Source organism: Armigeres subalbatus, chromosome 3 (assembly GCF_024139115.2).
Source record: "Armigeres subalbatus isolate Guangzhou_Male chromosome 3, GZ_Asu_2, whole genome shotgun sequence".
Taxonomy (NCBI): Eukaryota; Metazoa; Arthropoda; class Insecta; order Diptera; family Culicidae; genus Armigeres; species Armigeres subalbatus.
Genome location: NC_085141.1, coordinates 147,052,362 through 147,073,043, shown reverse-complemented (window position 1 = coordinate 147,073,043; position 20,682 = coordinate 147,052,362). Strand labels below are relative to the sequence as shown.

Below are 20,682 nucleotides of genomic sequence, written 5' to 3'. Positions count from 1 at the left end.
TTTATGTATGCCGGAGGTAACTCTATTCGCAATAGAAATATTTCACAGTACACGTCTTTGTCAGTATTTGCAAACATTTCAAAGGTATTTTTTCTACACCTTCAAACACGACCATTTCAAGCACTATATCAGCACAAGCAACACTTAGCTTATCTCTGACGCAACCATGTACTTCATCTCGGCAGTACTTACGCATATGCTCTTGGGTTTTGCAGACGAAATGGTGGAAACTTTTGTCTTACTGAAGATTGAGATGGTAATTCACTCTACAAATTGTTATAGTAATTGTTATAAATGTGGTTGGAGGTTTTGGAGAAATTGTTTCCTTTGAATACTTTGGATTGCTGTTGCAAATACGGTCTTTTACGATTGTCGTAACCAACTTAAAGCTATGTCCATTTAGAATCCGGAATAATAAAATCATCTGTATCTCGGTAACGGATTGACGTACAAAGAAGGTTAATACATCAAAACAAGGGTAATTCACTGTACTTTAAGGAAAAATTATTGATACAAATAATTTCTTCTTGTTTCTAGTGAAAATTTGCACCTTCTTCTTTATTCCTCTCATCAAAAGTTGCACACCTCCGGAGTCAACTTCCTTGGCACATTTGTTCCACATTTTGGTCATCTGAGTCGCGACCCGAGCTGTTTTTCCACTTTTTCCACTTTTCTTAAGCTTCCGCTTCATTACTGCCCAAAATGTCTCGATGGGCCGGAGCTGTGAGCAGTTGCGTGGATTTATGTTTTTATTGATGAAATCTTCGTTATTATCGCGGTACCACTGGATGACTTCCCAGCTGTAGTGGCAACTCGTCAAATCTGGCCAAAACTTCACGGGACCTTTATGGGCTTTATGGAAGGTCGACCGCGGTTTATGAGACATTCCTCCTTGTACAGCTTCGAGTCCATCGTCTTATTCGTTACAAACACTTAGGTCTTTGCCCCACAGTTGCATATCCCTTGGCAAAATCATCCGTTTTTTTTGCAAGTTTGTCCAAAAATCAAAATTAAACTTCGCAGGAAATACTCCTCGTGCCGTCACCATGTAGAATTTTTGGCTAGGAAGCTGGCTGAAGTTGCTTTGACGTAGGTTCCATCATCGATGAGCAGGATTATCAACGTGGGTGTGCAGACTTTTTTCTCTCCTTTCGGCTTCCATCTGGAATAATTTTTGACACGCTGCACGAAACTTCGTGAAATTTATACCACAGCAAGCGGGCGCCTAGGTAGACAAACCGCTGTAAAAAAATTCTTGCAGCGGTCACTTTCCGTGCCGCTGCAATACAATAAATTATTCCGGATTCTAAATGGACATTGCTTTACTTCCCACTGTATGAATGACCCACACAGAAATGGAATCACTCAAATATGGGACAGTTGGGCTTGTAGCAGCAGCTCAACTTCGGTAACATGCAGTCGGAAATGAATTTCGCTCTGTATAAAGCCCTAGTTCATCATATAGCCTATTTCGGACATGAAGCGTGAACACTGTTAGAAGAAGGCCAGGAAGATTTATGGGTTTCAAGTAAAATGTGCTGCAAATAATATTCAGTGTGGGTCTTGTACATGGCGTGTGCCACAGACACTGTATCTAGAGGAAAAATTATGAATTCTTTAAAATATGGCAAACTAACAAAGGGCTGGCCATAAAGTGCGAATGTCGGAAGAAAAAAATGTGAATACAACAGATAACCAAGGCTGGAAATAGATGATATTTGCTAAAAAAAATTGTCAATAAAGTAAAAATAAAACAAATATCCAAAAACATACTTTAAAAACGCTTAATTTAAAGAAAAAAAAACATATTTTTCAAAATTTTAGATCCGATCCACGATAAGTTTTCTATTCAAAAGAGGCAAGAAAAATGTATATTTTTAATTCTGAGGGCTAATTACAATAATTTATCCATTGCTGAATTACCTGACTTTTTAGACGGTATATTGAGGAAGAAAACAATAAAAATCACTTTTTTCAAAAAATCGCCGATGAAATATGTTTAAACACCCCGTACCTCATTTCTAGTGGCCTTGCTCAACTTTCTGTAAAAAAAATCAGAGGTACATGAAACTTCGATAATAATCCATTTTTTTACATCGTGGGGGCGACCCCAGTATGCTAGACAGGTGCTTTCTTTACTAAGCTACGAAAGACCTCCGTCGTCCTCCGCAGCTTAGCGAGTACTGAATACTGATGAATCCACCCTAGTAACATTTTGGTTTTATACTGGTTTTACCGAAGTCATGTAAAGCAAATAATGTGCGGCTCTTTTCTCTCTTTGCGGAAGGAAGTTTTTAATACTACCCGAAGCTATTTTAATTTCAACAGTGCTTCTCGGCGCTATTTGTACCTACTGATCCCGTTACGATATTTGCTTGGACCCGTGCCTTCGTTTTACGTTGGACCCGTTTGCGGAAGTAAAATTCCGACAAGCGGGGGTAATCCTGCAGGGACACCGTTCTGGAAAAAAAACTTCTTAGAAGGACACGTCTCCACGCCCCGCAATGAGCATTAATAAAAACAAGAGGAAGAGGGAGTCTCTGAATTCTCCACTTCCTTCTAAGAAACAAGGTTTCAAGACCGTCTTGCCAAAGCGCGAAAAAAATAGAAGGAAGCTGGAGACTTCAGATATTCCTTCTAACTCTAACATTCAAAATAGTTCTTCTCCTATCGAACTGAGCAATCAATTCAATTTGATTCATGACGAAATTGGCCAAATCGAATCTACCTCTAGCCCAGGCGAATCGACCCATGCGAAAAAGCAAAGGATTCCGCCAATTGTGGTATCTGTTGCCGAGTTTTCTGGCTTTAGGAATGGGATTTTGAGTAACCTCGAGGGGATCAAGTTTTCATTTCAGATTGCACTTTAACAAAAGTGAACTAAATAATATGAAAAATATGGAAAAGGCCTGTATTGTGTTTCCAAAACCCCACTCAGTGCCGTAAGTGCCAAAAGTGGGGTCACGGAACTAAACATTGCCACATGGATGCTAAATGCATGATTTGTGGTGGAACGTCTCACGCCAAGGACGCCTGTCCTGTGAGAGAAGATTCCAATAAATTTAAATGTGCCAATTGTGAGGGCAATCATAAATCCAATTTCTGGCAATGTCATTCACGCAAAACAGTTTTGAATTCCCGTGCAAAATTGATGACGGGAAATTCCAATCAGATCCCAGATTTGCCGGGTAAACATATTTCAAACGCTCAAAATCCGCAATCCGGTCGAGCAATTCATACCCACCACAATCAAAGAACAAATTTTGCTCCTACCTTTCACCGGGTAACGAATAGTTCGTCGAATTCTAATTTTTCAAACTTGCCTACCTATGCAAGCATCGCTGCAGGCAGGCGAAATTTCATCTCTGAAAATTTACCAACGATGAATGATTTTCATACCCATTCTTCAACGGAAAATAACGTTCGTTCTGACGACTCAGGTGGCAGTCTGATTTCGACTTTGATTTTCTAAATGAACAATTGCATCACATGATTGATGCAATGTTCAAAGCAAATAGGGTTTCTTACCCCATTCCCGGCCTAACATGCGTACGACTGCATTATTTAATTAATATTTATGGCAGGAAGTAACTTTTCCTGAATTTTGTGGGCTGTATAATAGTGCATTGGGGTTCACTTTTGCTTAAAAATAGCTATTCGTGCTAAATATCGTTCAAAAAAGCTTTTATTTGATTTAAATTAACGAGGTACAGCACTCATTTCAGTCATAGCGATTCCCATTCCGGCATACAAAAATCCATTTCCTGGCCTAAGCAAAATTTCACTCAATCTCTCAACATTTTACTCTCATTCTCTCACGGGACGGTAGAAAATGCGACGTAAACAAAAATATGCACGTTCCACAACAACAAGATGCCAGATGGTACTATTCATAATCATTTTTATTTGCTTAAGAAGATATATTTACTCATCCAAATTTCTTCCAAATACTTAAAAACAATATTTTTTTCACCTTTTGAAATCGAGAGAATTATAAATAACATGATAGCGTCAACGTATTAGACAATTTTCCTATTAACGATGAAAGATCATTTTCATAATCCTGGCCTTTTGGCAGCACGGTGCGGCTAGAAGTTCTTATGCCGAGGTGAATTTTTGTTCGGTTTGAGAATTCATTTTAAAATGTATTCTAATATGTTTAAATAAGTTCTAGTGAAACTAACAGATAAGAATAATTGAAGTGCGTGTGTTTAGAATTATGGTGTGGTGATTAACAGCTTCTAGCAATGGTCGTATCGAACATTGTGACGATTTTCAGGTAGGTGTTTATTCGATTATACCGTTTTGTAAAAGTGGAAAAAATCACTTCGGCTCAGTGGTGTGGCATCGGAGAGCGAAATTTTGAAATCTACTTTTTTATTTTCTACAATTGGATCAATTAGGAGTAAAACAAGTGATTGAAAAATGTTGAGTATTGTGAAAAATAAATGGGAGACTTTTTAAAAATTATCAACCATAAACCTACGGCTTCCAAACAGTATAAATCATTAGTTTTCTGTGCAGTGAGCCGGGAACCGGGTCCATAGGCCCAAGTAATGATTTACCCTACCAAAACTGAAGCTGTTCAGGTTGGTATAAAAAAATTGTTATTGGACTTCGTTTTAATGGATCCTAATATTCTTTGAAAATTTTAAATTGAAATGTCCGCTCTTTAAAGGGTAAAGAAGGTGAATTATTCAACTTCCTATAAGTTCATAATGTGCACATTGCCATTATAACTGAAACATATTTAAAACCTGGCCTCTTCATCAAAAGAGATCCAAATTATTTTATTTACCGAAATGATCGTTTTGACAGCGCCTGCGGTGGGGTCGCCATTTTCATTAATAGACGTATCAAACATAAATTATTTTCTTCGTTCGAAACCAAAGTTTTTGAAACCTTGGGAGTTTCTGTTGAAACAAATTTTGGTCTACTTGTCTACGCCTTTCCAGTGCAATGGGCAGCAAATGAATTTGTTGGGAGCTGATCTTTAAATTCTAACTCGCAAAAAATTCACATTTTTCATAATTGGTGACTTCCATGCCAAACACCATTCATGGAATAATGCTCAAAGCAATTCCAATGGTGAAATTTTATTTGAAGATTGTTCTGCGGGATATTATACTATTTAATATCCCAATAGACCAACTTGTTTTTCTTCCAGTCGAAATCCTTCTGCAATTGATTTAGTTGTAACGGATTCAAGTCAGCTGTGTGGCCAATTGGTAACTCATGCTGACTTTGACTCTGATCACCTTCCTGTGACGTTTGAAATCTCACAAGAAGCCATTAACAATCCAATCAGTTCTACTTTCAATTATCATAGAGCTGATTGGGATATAAATAAAACATCGAGAGGTGTTGATATTCTTCTAGATACTAAAAGTGATATTGATAATGCTCTCGTATCGTTGACAAATTTAATTGTCGAAGCCAGAGGCATTGCAATTCCTAAAAGTTAAATTAAATTCAACTTCATTATTATTGACGACGATCTCCCGTCTTGAAAAAGTGAGGCGAAGGCAATATCGAAGAACTCGCAATCCCGCGTCGAAAGTTATTTGGCGAGATTTGCAAAATGAAATAAAAAACGTTTCGTAATTCTGAGAAATGCTTTGAGAATAATGTTTTGATATGTAAATTTTCATTGATTCAATATAAAATCACGATATATGCAAGGTTAAAAAATTTCAAACTTCCATTTACTTCCACTATAATCACTAATGGATCATCAGATACGTATTTCGTTTTCTACTTGAAAACTTCATCAGTGTTTTGTTATCGACTGAAGAAAAACATTGATTTCTAACTTTAAATATGGAGTACAGGTACAAAAGGTATTAATTATGTGGGTATAATTAGGGCATGTCACTTAGATCAGTTCGTCGTCGTCTTGTGGGTAGTAATTTAAAGAGCCAGGTGAATCCGTTTCCTTGATCTTTGTTTAGTAAGTTTAATTGTTTTTGTTTGTAAATTTCTAAGCTTTCTGCTACGTCAAGTTTCCAAGGATTTTGGATGTGTCTGAGAATTGATACGTTGTGTTTAGTTAAATGGTGATCTTCGATAAATACATGTTCTGCTACTTTTGATTTGAAAAGATAATGTAAACCTTTTTCTGTGTCTTTGGTTGCTTTTGTGACTTCTGCCAAATGTTCTTTGAACCTCGTGTCTAATATTCGTTTTGTCTGTCCTATGTAGATTTTGTCACAGTGAGGGCATGATATTTTATAAACTCCAGATTTTCCCAAGCCGTCCACGGGGTCTTTTGTGGTTCCAAGTAATGTTTTAAGTTGGTTGTTCCTGCTGCTGAAAACTAGTTCGATACCATTTTTTTTAGTTTAGTTAAGTTGGTTAAGTTATGATCAAAATTTACGGATACGCGTCGCGATATATAGAAAATGACCTTCAAAAATATTCATTACACATAATTTCACCAAAACATCTGCATAAGGATATAAAATATTGTTATTAGAATAAGTTTCAACTTATCTCTAATACCTCATGAAATTGCTGCAATGCATTCAAATGAACGCATATAGATGTGAGTTGATGGAAATAAAGGAATACATCCCCTAGTATGCTATTTTGTCCTCTGTAACGTGTTTTTTAAATAAGCATGACCAATGTAAGATGGATTGATCTCAAATTTCAATATTGAAACTAGTATCTTGTTATTTCATATAGCTGTAAAATCATTTTGTCTCTAATCGTTCGATATTTCATATTCCGTTTTCCACAGGAATAATGTATGGCCCGAAGGCGATCGTTTCAGCCCCAATCCACCGCTCCGCGAGGACAGCACCAAACTGAGAACCAAACTGGCGGCCAAGATAGCCCTCTTCGCGTTACTGTCGGATGACCTGAAGCACGTTGTCGGCTCGGTGACGTGCAATTCCGGCTTGCTGAACTTTTTCCAGATGCTACAGAACAAAAAGCTGAACACGCGCCTTCTGCTTATCGTGATGGATCACGTGCTGAAAGTGGTATTCCAAACAGATAGCATGACCAAGCACTCTCTTAGGGCCAGTAGCGACGGGGATGACGGAGGTATGATACGCGTCGGGACACCGTCAGGATCTGCGTCCGGTTCGAGGAAGTCATCCAAACATTATTGATTGAATGAAGGAGTGCATTGTTGGGGAAACTAGATCCAAACATTCCGCCATATTGACATTTGAAAACAAACATCACATGTGCTAAGTCTATGGTTATAAAACCTATCGAGTAGTGTAGTTATTTGTTATTATTTTATTATGTTCGGTTGATAAGAATGCTCAAGAGCATTAAGAAATAAATCACGAAAATTAGTCGATTGATATTTTAATAGATATTAAGTATTTTTTATTCCATCCATATGATACTTTTTTTCGTTAGAGAATTTTTATTATGTTTATTTTACTTATGTTTCGAGTACAAGACTTATTAAGTAAATCATTAATGTAAGCCATTCAAAGATTTTTTGTTTCTATACGTATTCGAAAATCCTTGCTGATGTACACACTTATTTATATTCACCGGGCTCGGTAAGCGAATTATCGATTTCTCAACAGCTGAGCTCTCGGTAGTCACCTCGGTAATCGAATTCAATTACCGAGCTCTCAGTTCAGTATCATCAAGAATGCCTTCATCGCCACCAGCGAGAACAATCTGGGCGAACTACGCACCCAGAGAAAACAATGGATCACCGATGAGACCTGGAGGAAGATAGAGGAGCGAAGAGAAGCCAAAGCCGCGATAGAGCGATCGAAAACCAGAGGAGCCAAAGTCTTAGCCCGTCAACGATACACGGCTCTTGAGAAGGAAGTAAAACGCTCATGTCGACGGGACAAGCGAGCGTGGGCGAGCGTGGCCGACGAAGGAGAGAGAGCCGCCGCAACCGGGGACATTCGCCTCCTCTACGATATCTCACGACGCTTAAGCGGGGCGAAGATGAATGCAACGATGCCTGTGAAAGACGCGAATGATCAGTTATTGACCGACCCAACTGACCAGCTGAAACGCTGGTTCGAGCACTTCGAACAACTTTTTCAAGTGCCAACCAGGCCATCACCACCTCGGCATGATCTGCCTAGGATCCGACGTATAACACGTGTCAATACCGAAGCTCCATCACTGCTAGAGATTCAAACAGCCATCCAAAGCATGAAATCGAATAAAGCCCCAGGGGTCGACCGCATATCAGCCGAGATGCTCAAAGCTGACCCCATGACATCCGCTCAACTACTGCATCGTTTATTTCGTAATATCTGGGACACCGCAACTTTCCCGGTCGACTGGATGCAAGGTATCTTAGTGAAGGTGCCCAAAAAGGGTGACCTGACTGTATGCGATAACTGGCGAGGCATTATGTTGCTGTGTACCGTTCTCAAAGTTCTGTGCAAAATTATCCTAGCCCGGATTCAGGAGAAGATCGATGCGACTCTCCGGCGGCAGCAAGCCGGATTCCGTGCCGGAAGATCCTGTGTGGACCATATTGTCACGCTCCGCATCATTTTGGAGCAGGTTAACGAATTCCAAGAGTCCCTTTACTTGGTATTCATTGACTACGAAAAAGCTTTCGACCGTCTCAATCACGAGAATATGTGGGGCGCCCTCAGACGCAAGGGGGTTCCTGAGAAAATCATCGGCCTCATCGAAGCACAGTACGAGGCCTTTTCGTGTAGAGTGCTGCACAATGGGGTCCTGTCCGACCCTATCCGGGTCGTAGCTGGTGTGAGGCAAGGATGTATTCTATCACCGTTACTGTTCCTCATCGTAATCGATGAGATTCTGGTAGATGCGATTGACCGTGAACCAAACCGCGGGCTGTTATGGCAGCCTATAACCATGGAGCACCTAAACGACTTCGAATTGGCGGATGACGTTGCACTCCTCGCGCAACGGCGCTCTGATATGCAGAGTAAGCTCAACGACCTTGCCGATCGCTCCTCCTCGGCAGGTTTAGTCATCAACGTCAACAAAACCAAATCGTTGGATGTAAACACGGTGACTCCTTCCAGTTTCACAGTAGCCGGGCAACCAGTGGAGAATGTTGAAAGCTTCCAATATCTTGGTAGCCAAATGGCGTCAGACGGCGGTACCAAGATCGACATAGGCGCACGGATCAAGAAAGCAAGGGCTGCCTTTGCGAGTTTAAGAAATATCTGGAAAAACAGGCAGATAAGTGAACGCACCAAAATACGAATTTTCAACTCTAACGTGAAATCTGTGCTGTTATACGCTAGCAAAACATGGTGTGTATCAGTGGAGAACACTCAACGGCTGCAGGTGTTCATTAACAGATGCCTGCGGTATATAATTCGGGCCTGGTGGCCTCACAACTGGATCTCAAACAACGAGCTCCATCGTCGTTGTCACCAGAGGCCGATAACAACAGAAATTCGGGATCGGAAGTGGGGCTGGGTCGGCCACACTCTACGTAGGGGCGGAAACGAAATCTGTAAGCAAGCATTAGACTGGAACCCTGCGGGACATCGCAGCAGAGGCAGACCCAGAGGCTCATGGCGGCGAAGCCTCAATAAAGAAATAAAAGAAGTCGACCGAAATCTAACCTGGCAACAGGTTAAAGCGATAGCCGGGCATCGCTCAGGATGGAGATCTTTCAAGTCGGCGCTTTGCACCACCGGAGGTGTACAGGATCCATAAGTAAGTAAGTAAGTCAGTTCAGTATTCATGATAGCGAAGTGTCAAAAAATACCGAGCAGATTTGTAAGAAATGCTGAGCAGTCGGTAAAACAATACTGATGAATCTGTAAAAAATATTACCGGCTTCAGCAGTTCATAGTACCGAAATACAATGTTATTGAATTTTCACTTCACATTGATAAATAAAAAGCACATTCAATCTCAGGTCTACACAAGAGCCTACATATTTATTCCGTTTTTTTTTCATCAGAAATCATATTAAAATATTTTTCTGCTGCTGGCTTCCGTCAGTATCACAGGACTAGCGCTCGTCCTTTCACGCCCAGAAAGTTATCACAAAGATGGCAGCAGGGAACCTTATTCCATTCAATCATCTAAAAATTTATAAATAAGTTGTAGAGAATAATTTATTGAAGAAAAAAGCCTGTTGTTAAACAGTTTGCATACCTGAAGTGTAATTTTAGTTTCAGATCCACAAGTTCTAACCACAAAACATACTGGAAGTAGCGACTTCGTACCGTGATGTTACATGTTTTTTTTATTGCCTGAAAGTTAAGAATTAACGCTCAAATTCTTAGCAAACTAACATAAATATCGTGGCCTCCGATATGCATGGGCGTAGCCAGAGGGTGGCAGGGGGCGCCGTCGCCCCCCCTAAATGGTGGAAAGATTGAACGGGTACTGAAATGAATTCGCTTAAACATGTGCACTTTACGATCAAATCATATTCAGAAATAGGTTTTTGAAATTCAAAAGATTCCCAAAAAACTTATAAGGGTATCCAGGATCCATACTATATGAAATTTCAAAACAACTCGAAACATTTCGAGCTCAAGAATTCTCCTAGAAATCCTTCTAGAAACTCCCCTGGGAACTTTTAAATTCCGGAAAATTATCCACAAATTCCTCTGAAAATCGTTTGAAAATCCTTCTCATGGAATGAATCGCCTGCTTTGAGCGTGCTTACAGCGGCACACTAGGAGTTAACTTTCTGAAATCAGTATGGCGAAAGGCATCTAAGGTTCGATTTCTCAAAATTAAGCACCTTCATCGAAAAAATATTTGGTAGGCGTAGTAGCGGACACCATCCTTCATAACCGGTACCAAATAGTTTTTCATGAAAAGTTCCTTATTTTGAGAAAACCCACGTTAGATGTCTTTCGCCATACAAATTTTTGGCGGTTAACTCTTGCTGGCTATTTTGCACATATACTATAGCGCCTGGATGTGGCAGCGGCGGGTAGAAAATCAGCCACTGCCAATAATTCATTGTAATTTCTCCTTATCTAGAAACCCCCATCTAATTTTGTTTTAGGAAATTCCTGTGGAAGTTTCTTGAAGATTTCTTTTCTTCCCTTCAAGTTTTACTTCTAGACATTTCTTCGGCTATTCTTCCAGGAAAATCTGCGACATTTCCTTCAGGAATGCATTCTAGAGTTCCTCCAAGAACTGGAACTGCCGGTGAAACTCCCGGAGAAATGCTCATAAAAACTGCTGGTGGATCTCCCGGAGGAATTCACGTAGGAACTGCCGGAGGAGCTCCCGTAAGAACTCCCGGAGGAATTTCAGGAGAAACTCCTAGAAGAATTCCTAGAGGACCTCTCGGAGGAACTCCCAGAAAAACTATCGGAAGAACATCGGGAGGAATTTCCAGCTAATTTTCTGAAGAAAGCCTAAATGATTTCCTGAAAAAAGCCTGAATAATCTCCTGGAAGAGCTACTGGTGGAATACCCGGAGGAATTTCTAAAGAAACTCCCGGGAGATTTTTTAAATGAACCTCCGGAGGAACTGCCAGTGAATCTACCAGAATACTTCTCGGAAAAAATCTTGGAGAATTCATCTTATAGACAGATCTCATCTAGCTGAAACCTTTGTAGGGGTATGTAACAGGACCATCATCATCATCAGAGGACATCCCGGAGAATTCCTTGAAGAGCTCCCAGAGAAATTCTCGGAGGAGCTTCTGGAGGGATTTCTGTATAATTCCCGGAGGAAATTCTGGAGAAATTACCGGAAGAATTTTCAGAGAGCCCCCGTAGGAACTGCCGATAGAACTACCAGAATAATTCTTGGAGGAAATCCTGGAGGCATTCTTGGAGGATCTGCAAGTTGAACTTCTGGAAGAATTCCCGGAGAATTTTTGAAGGAACTCCTGCAGGATGTCCAGTGGAAATCTTGAAGTTTCCACCGGATTTCTTTCTGGATATCTTTGGGAATTAATCTAAGAGCTCCTCCAAAAATTCCATTGTTGATTTTATTTTCGGTATAATTTCCGTATAAATTTTCGGTGGAATTCCTGGAGGAATTCTTTGAAATTTTCACAAGAAATTATTCGAAACTTTCACGGAAAAAATATGGAATTCACACAGGAAGTTCGAAGATTTTTCGCGGAATTCTAAGGAATGTTTATTGGCAATTCTGCGGAATTTACACGGAATATTCTTAGGAATTCCACGGTGCAATTTTTCAGATTTTTTTTATGAGAAACAGCACGAAAGAATTATCTGAAGAATTCCCTGCAGAACTTATAGAAGAATTCGTGGAGGATTTCTTGGAGTAAATAATGGTGGAATTTTCGGTCAATTCCCGGCGAAATTGATGGTGGAATTCCTGAAGACATTGCCGAATAAATTGCTGGAGGCATTCCTGAAGAATCCGGGCGTGAATGCGTCACGTTTATTGGCATTACGTTTTAGTACAAAACGCTGACTTCAACGCTGACGCACAACGCGCTGTTGAGATTCAGCCTTTACCGTTGGTTGTGGATTTGGTTTCAAAGTGTTTGGAGCTTAGAAGGAAAAAGTACCAAGCACTTATATTCATGAGTTTTTAAAAAAACTACTACAAAACAACGATTCAGAAGACCTAAAAAATTTGCCCCCCCCCCTAATCGAAATCCTGGCTACGCCCATGCCGATATGCAAAAACAATATGGCGTCAATTCATGCGGCACCTGGTTGAAAACTGAGAGCATGGTGCTTATTTTACCGGTTGCTCAGTAAAGTGGTTTTATTTTTGCTGAGTGATCGGCTTATTTTTTGACAAATGCAGGGTATTTGCTTAAAACTGAGTTGATCGGTAATACATATATGTAGTATACTACCGAAGCTCAGTATTTTATTTTTTACAACTGAGACATCGGTAAAAATAAGTGCAGAAGTCGGTTAAATCTTTTAAATAAACCGAGCTCTCGGTTCAAATTTTCTTTTACCGAATAAAATCAGTAAAAAAATTTGCCGAGCTGAAATTCTCGATTTGAGTGTGTATATTAGATTGATAGTATTGGATCATATTCCTAAGGTGCTCCCATTTCCAACATTGCTTTTTTGCCTTTCTCGTACAACAAAGTTGTACCGAAAGGCTATCATTTCACTCCGAAAACGAACTTTTGATAAGAGTTCCGAAGACCTATAGTATTATATACCAATCGATTCAGCTCGACGAGCTGAACAAATGTCGGTCTGTCCGTGTGTGTGTGTGTATGTGTGTGCACAAAATGCTATAAAAAACATTAGCCAATTTTTCACATAACTCTTAACCGATTTTCTTGCAACAAGTTGCATCCGACAGAGACTAAAACGCTGTTGATCACTATTGAATTTCATAATAATTGCGAATCGCATAAAAAAGATAATATTAAAATAGTGATGAGACATAGTCACATCACAGATAACAGATATTTAAGCTAGAACAAATTTTATTGAAAATCCTGTGTAAATTTTTGAATTGATATACGTTGGCCCACTACTGCCATCTACTCAACTGATTGCGGCAGTACATACACACAAAAAACAAACATGGTTTTACAGAATGTTTTGCACTTTCCATTTGAAAAGAGCTCTGATTTCTTAAAAATGAAAATTTATTTGGTCTAAATCAAAGTGATTTTTTTCGTTTGAAAGTTTTTTTTTCATGTTCCCATTGTAAAACTAAAAGTTCTTCCATTCAACCTTAAAATAGTAGAACTGTCAAATAACTCAATGATAAACCAAGCAAAAAGAAAACAAAAAGAAAGACAAATGAAGATAAGTTTCCGTTACGCATCGGCACTATAGCATGGTAAAAATATAGATGGTAAAAATATGTATGGTAAAAAAATAAATTACTTGAACATCACTTGAATGCTTGGCCTTATCTATATAATTAGTTTGTTTACACATGAATATTAAAACTAACGCACGTACAATTTTACAAATAATATTTATACAGTAAATATAATTATAGTTAAATATATTATAAAAAACTTTTTTGTCCATTCATCTGATAAACATTCTCATAGTGCATTCTCAACCTATCACCGTCGAGCTGTCAACGCCTCTCGCCTCACCAGTTCAAACGATCACAACAGCGGATACGACAGCAAAACTGTTGCTTTTCAAAATTATGCGGGAAAGTGTTTTCGGATGTTCTTTAAATTCAATGCCTCGAATTCGTGCAGTCCAAATCAATATACAAATATCGGAGGTAAGTTGTATTATTTTGACTAAAATATAAAAAGTGTTGATACTGTAGCTAACAAGTTTTCCTAATCAAAACAGCGCCCTGCTCCGGTGCTTCAATGGCGCGATCTAAAGATATTAATGCAAGATTTTCTTTTCAATTACAGGACATAGGAAATGTATGGCGCAATGTTCCCAGACGGCTTCGATTTCCAACCAAACCCCAGCCAGGGACCGGATCTCGTTCTGGGGCAATCACAGTGGCCACCGTGTTGAAATGCTGCAACCTACATCATCTAGAAAAACTGCTTGAAATCATGAAATAAAAATAAAAGTATCATTGCGATTAGATTATTTAAATTTATGATGGAAAGGTGATTGAAGAGTACGAGGGGGAATGGGACAGTTTCTTTAATAACGAATGAATAATTTCGTTTCTGAATGAAAATATTTCGCCCTATTTTTTACAGTGTGAACATTTTTATTTGACAGTTGTACAATTTAGTTTTGAATGTTTAAACTTTTAATTTCAGAGCGGCATGCGACTTTTGAATCATGTTGATTACAAAAGTTGGCGTACTTTTATTTTAAACATATCGAACTCTCTACGAAAAAGAACCAACGCAACTTTTTGAATTTACCAATGGTTTTTTTAATTTTAATAATGGTTTTTCTTTCTGTGTACGAACGCAGCGGATTAACAATCGTCGAACGCAGCCAATATATTTGACAGCTGAATTCGGGCTGCGTTTTCAATAACAATGATCCTTGCGCCATCTCCAATCGATTGCCAAACGCGGTCCCAATTTAAAATACATTTGAATTAACGGTTGCGGATGTTTACACACGTATCGGATGCCAGCCTCAATATCTGTTATCTGTGGTCACATAGAACAATAATGTGTTATGAAAAATGCCTTGCATCTATGAATATTTTTGAAGTTTATCCGTGGCTTGCTCCCATTAAGAGTTTCATCGTACTATAGAGATGCTCGTGTTGCACGCATTTAGGCGTAAGTATGCTCTTCGTTCAGTTTCATAGTACTATGAAATTGTCCGAAAGTCAAAATTCGAACATAGGAAATTCAAAAAACTTTTGGCAGCGCCATCTGTCGTCTACTAGTGTAAATTTTCTACCATAACATTAGACGGTGTAACTGTTTTGCCTTTCTTGTACATCATCGAGGTGTAAGCGTAAATGCTACATTTATTACCTTTTTGCGCGAGAAAGGCGCCATCACCGCTAGGTGGATTAATCTGGGTTTTTATGATGTAGACTGCTTACGATATACTTTTCGGTGATGGCTTTCGGTATACTTTTCGGAGGCGTATCAGTCTGATTTTTGAATGAAAAACAACTACATCAAGCATAATTTTTCATAACGACGTATGTAACAATTATGAGGATTCGAGAAATCCTTTGCAGAAAGTTGGCAAAACTTTTTCTAAAACTGTTTTAAAACTAAATCTTTTTTCAATACTTTTTTCCGCTGGCATGCATCATTACATGACACGTAATAAGCGTGCTTCACAGCAAAGCTCAGTTCATTCAAATTCACTGTGAAAAACGATAAAATTATACATACACCGGTATGCTACACGTACGTCGGTGTACATTGGTCGGTTTTCCATAGTTGCACGATTGACGCAACTGCAGTTTTGTTTTGTTTTGCTTTTTTGTTACATAGGTCGCTCTCAGTTCCCATATGTTAAAGCGACGTATGTAACAGTGAGACTTCAAAAATAGAAATTTTTACATACGTCGATTCGCAAAAAGATCGAATTAAAGAATTTTAAGATCTGAAATCAGTAAAATCGATGCGTATTATATAAAGCCGCGTGTGATTGTCACGTTGTATTAAAAACCCCGTTTTGTTTACTTTTGTTACATACGTCGTTATGAAAAATTTTGCTTGACATGTTTTCTATCTTCGACGTTTCGATCCTTTTAGAATCTTTTTCATAACTAACTGGGATGGATTAAGTTTCGTGTTTGATTGGTAGAATCGCGAAGGGCCTGTGATCGACGTCTCCAGATTCCCTAACTGGCATCGACTCCTGAAAACAGCAGTCTATGTCTTACGCGCAGTGCGTGCACCATGGGTTTAAAGGAGAAAAGGGGTCTAAATCGGATTACTTGTCGAAGAAGGAACTAAATATGCTGCATAATGTTTGATGTAGCGGCAGATACAATCCAAAAGCTATCCTGATGAATCTACAATTTTGCAGAATAACCAGAAAAATCCTAACATCTGTTTTAATTCCAAAATGTAGCCCGCTACACGGGCTGCCACCATTCATTGACAAAACCGGTGTCATAAGGATGAACAGCAGGCTCATTGCGGCCCGCACCGTTTCAGCTGATACGAAGTACCCAATCCTATTACCGAAAAATAATCCTATACGCTATTGGAGAAACAGTTTGTAACGAGTAGTAGTAGTAGTAAAATTCTTCTTTATTTAAACATTTTTTGTTCTATAATTATTTGTTTACATGTGCAGTGATCGGCCGGCTTGGCCCTCCAACTTCGATTTTATTTTATTTTTTAGTATTGTTTATTTGATTTTTAAAATATAATTTATTATGACGGCCTTTAGGATGCGCTAGAGTGTTTTAAAATTTGATTACCTATCTACTATGTACACTATTATTTGTAAAACAATTTGATAATTTAGATTGCCACAAGCGCCATAATCGCTTCCTGGTCCGAGTGCAGGCAACCCAGGGGTCCGAGGCAGGCCCATTCCACAGTCGTACCATTGAGGATGGTTCTACAGTCCTCAGGCGGAACATGTTTAGGGGATGTAGAGGGTGGGGGAAAATGATGACCTGGGTCTTCGCCGCGTTGATACAGATCTTTCAGCTGGTGAGGTACTCTGTCAGGGCATCCAGGCCTCATTGAAGTTCTGTCTTTAGCGCTCTGATCACTCTACCATTGTAGACGATGGAGGTGTCATCTGCGAACAGAAACAGAATGCCACCTTCTGGAGGCTCCGGCATGTCGGAGGTGAACAGATTGAAAAGCAGGGGCCCGAGGATACCCGACGATGTTGTGCGCATTGGAACTAGCTCCGCCAGTGGCGTAGCCATGGGGGTGATTTTGGACATACCACCCCCCCCCAGACCAAATTTTCAGAAGAAATTTTTCCTCAAATTTTTTTTTTCGGAACCAACCCCCCCCCCAGACCAATTTTCTGGCTACGCCACTGAGATCAGCTGATTGAGATCCGGAATGTTCTTGCCGACAGGTCATTGTAGATTTGATTATAGGTAGCTGGGAAGATTGTAGCGTTGTAGTTTGTACACCAGGCCATCATGCCATACATTGTCAAATGCCTTCTTTACATCGAGTAAGGCCATGGCGGTTGTATTATAGACAGACTTGTTTCGTCTGAGGACGCTGGTAACTCGGGTCAGTTGGTGTACGGTTGATCGACCGCGACGGAAACCAAACTGTTCCTCGAGCAAGATGTTGAGATTTTCGGCAGACTCGAGTATGATGAATAGCTTTTTCGAATAGCTTGGATAATCCTGATGAAGGCTGATGGGACGTTAACTTTTGCCGGAGACACTGATTAAAGATCAGCGAAAGGTGCTCGAAGAATGGAGCATTCATATGTTTGAGTTCGAGATTCAGGATGCTGTCGAAGCCTGGGGCCTTCATGTTTTTCGATGATTTGATATAGGCCATCAATTCGTCAGCTGTGATCTCCAACTCCTCCGCGAAGTCGTTGGGAATCAAATGGATGTTGTTAGCATGCTCGTTGACGGCTGCTTCGTGTGGACTGACGATGTTCTGCCCAAGATTGTGTGAGCTGACGAAGTGACGACCTATTTCAGCGACCTTCTCTGCAGGAGTTATCAAGCGATCCTTAGAGCCATTATTGTATACTGGGATCAAAGATGAAATTGGCTGAGGCTTGGATTTTAGTATTTTGGTAAATTTCTAAAACGGTTTAGCATAGTTTGAGAAAGTGCGTCACCATTCTGGCCTGGATAATTTTTGTGATTCGATTGCAGCGTGCCTTAAGCTCAGGCAGTCCAGTACGCTGGAACTGCCTGCGAGTGACATTCTGCAATCGAATCAAATCTTTGGTGAGTGTATCGATGTTTAAGGAGTTGCTTACCTGCCGAGCCGTCGGTACATGTTGCTCCCCGGCCACCGTGATCGCCTCCTCGATAGCGCAAAGCTAGCGGTCGATACTTTCCGGCGTCTCCGGACGCACCTCGTAATCGACGGTGTTATCGACGCACTGCTGGAACCGCTGCCAGTTCACTCGATGATAGTTTCGCCGTAACTGCTGGTGCCGATTGACCGAGGAGCCCAGTTCCGCCACCACCAGATAGTGATCCAAACTGAGCTCTTGGTAGACGACCGGCTGCGAGACGTGGTCTCTCAGGTTTGTTATGTAGAGGTCGAGGGTTGCGTGGACACCGCACCGACTCAATCGAGTCCGGAGTCGAGGAATCCGGGCTCAAGATCGTGTAGTGGCCTTCCTCCATATCGTTGTTCCAGATGGTGCCGTTTCGATTGCCGCGACTGTTGCTCCAGGCTTGATGTTTGGCATTCAAGTCGCCGGCAATGATATACTGGCCTTGCCTCCGCGTCAGCTTGACGATGTCCCTCCGAAGGGCAGCCGACAGTACGCCGCGATGAGCGCGATTGTGCCGACTGAAGTGGTGATTTCGACACCGATGGCCTCGATGACACTGAGTTGGAAGCTTGGAAGCAGACGACAGTTGATGTTGTAGCGAAGAGCGATGGCCACACCACCTCCCCTGGTCGGTCGGTCGAGTCGCACGATGCGGAAGTCCGGGATGTTGACGTTCACCTCAGGTTTTAGGTGCGTTTCGGTGATGAACGCCACGTCTATTTCCTTCTCCTCAAGGAAATCCTTCAGCTCAATTATTTTGCTCTTTAGCGAGCAAGCATTCCAGTTGACCAGGCCCACCATAGCAGCCATTTTCAATGATGAACATGCCAAGAGTGAAGACTTGGTCGAAGCGGGTTTTGTAGACGCGCAGTCGAGTGGCGAGCTGCGCGAAGATCGGCATCAGTTGCTCCGGTGGGACGGCTTCGTTCTCCGACTGCCGACGGAACCCAGGAGGAGGGAGCGGGGGCCATTCGCTGGTGGATGGTGCCGACGATGTTGGAGCTTGGACCGATGCAGCTGCCAGTCGCTTGTGCGGCTGTAGCGGTGGGAGTATTGGAATTACACGACGGGCAGCCGGGATGGCTGGAAAGTTCACCTCGTTGATTGCAGGAACACGGTTCTGCTTCGGAATGGTCCTGGTGGAAGCCTTTTTCCGGATTTCCAGGAACTCGGCTCGCTTTGGGCAGCCCTTTGTGGTGGCCCGATGTTTGTCGCCACACTTGGCGCACTTGGGATCGGCCACCTCCATTTTGTCGCACTCGTCAGTCGGATGGGGTTCGCCACACTTGTTGCAGCGCGGCTTCATGCGGCAGTTCCTAGTGCCGTGCCCGAAATTGAAGCAGTTGGTGCATTGCGTGAAATCGCGGTGCACTGGCCGATATCGCTCCCAGTCAACGACGGTGTAATTTATAACGCCAACCAGCTTCAGGTCCTTCCAGGTAGTGGAGCCGTGCTCCAGATGGATCAGGTAAAGCTGGTCGCGATATCTCCTCGCCTTGTCGTGACGAGCGATCTTGTGCACGGCCACTGGTTTCAGTCCGCAACTTTAAAGCTCTGCTTGGAGCTCTTCCTCCTTCATGTCGTGAAGTCCTCGCAGCAAAGCCTTGAGCGGTTTCGTTCCGATGTGGTCATGAGTGTAGTACTCATACTTGTGGACCTCGAGGAACTCCACGACGGATTGATGATGGTCCTTTTTTGCCGGCATCACTTTCACGCCCTCGCTACAGAGCCGAAAAGTACATTTCAACCCCTTAGCGATCAGCTGGCGAATTTTTTGGCGTAAATCCGGTGGATCGCTCTTCACAAACACGGGCGGGCACTTCTCCTTCCGCTCCGGTTGCACCTGCGGAAGCTGCGATTGCTGCTTCTTCCTCTTTTTCGGCGGATTGCCGGCGTCATCAAGTGGCAACGGAGAGAACACGTTGCTCTGCAAAAGCTGCTTGGAGGGGTTACCCGCGCCTCCTAGAGCAGTGCGCTTAGGCAATTTTCCAGCGACCGAATCGGCCATCGAGTCTCCCATGACGGGTCCGGGAGAAAATAACGCCAACGCGACGAAGCGAAAACGTAAACAGCGAACGAACGAGAAAAAACACTTGGAAAAAATGCGCGAGCAAAAAACACGTCCGATTTGAGATGAGGCTCACGCGCCGAAAAGCAGCTTTCTTATTCTAATGAAGTAATTCCATTTGCCACGCCCCTTCATTAATCGTTAAGAGTGCGAAATATATTTACACTCATATCAGTCACAAAAGGGCGGGGCTAACGGGCTTAATTTATTGAATACAAGAAAGCTGCTTTCCGGCGCGCGCGAGCCGTTTTGAAAGGGATTCCGCAAGGAGCGATTCGATAAAATCTTATGCAGCTGATCAGACACTGCAGGTACTGTCCAACGCAAGCCAAAGCCGGTGATGGATCATCGGCTGCCCTTCGGAGGGACAT

General features: G+C 41.5%; 1 protein-coding gene and 1 long non-coding RNA gene across 11 annotated transcripts in view; both read left to right on the top strand.

The window, feature by feature from the left end:
* Window positions 1-7,450, top strand: part of LOC134225023 (sorting nexin-13-like) — a 37,672-nt gene extending 30,222 nt beyond the window's left edge. For all 9 annotated transcript variants that reach the window (XM_062704757.1, XM_062704761.1, XM_062704759.1 and 6 more), the window contains one exon: window positions 6,743-7,450. In XM_062704757.1, coding sequence (XP_062560741.1) covers window positions 6,743-7,118 — 376 coding nt within the window. In that variant the 3' untranslated portion in view covers window positions 7,119-7,450. The remainder of the gene's footprint in view (window positions 1-6,742) is intronic.
* Window positions 7,451-13,437: 5,987 nt separating this feature from the next.
* LOC134221226 (uncharacterized) lies at window positions 13,438-14,448 on the top strand. Of its 2 annotated transcripts, none has more exons than XR_009982270.1 (3): window positions 13,438-13,708; window positions 13,929-14,113; window positions 14,256-14,448. It is a non-coding gene; the product is annotated as an uncharacterized LOC134221226 (long non-coding RNA). The 2 variants fall into 2 exon arrangements; XR_009982271.1 differs by having other exon boundaries at window positions 13,438-13,723.
* The last annotated feature ends 6,234 nt before the right edge of the window (window positions 14,449-20,682 follow it).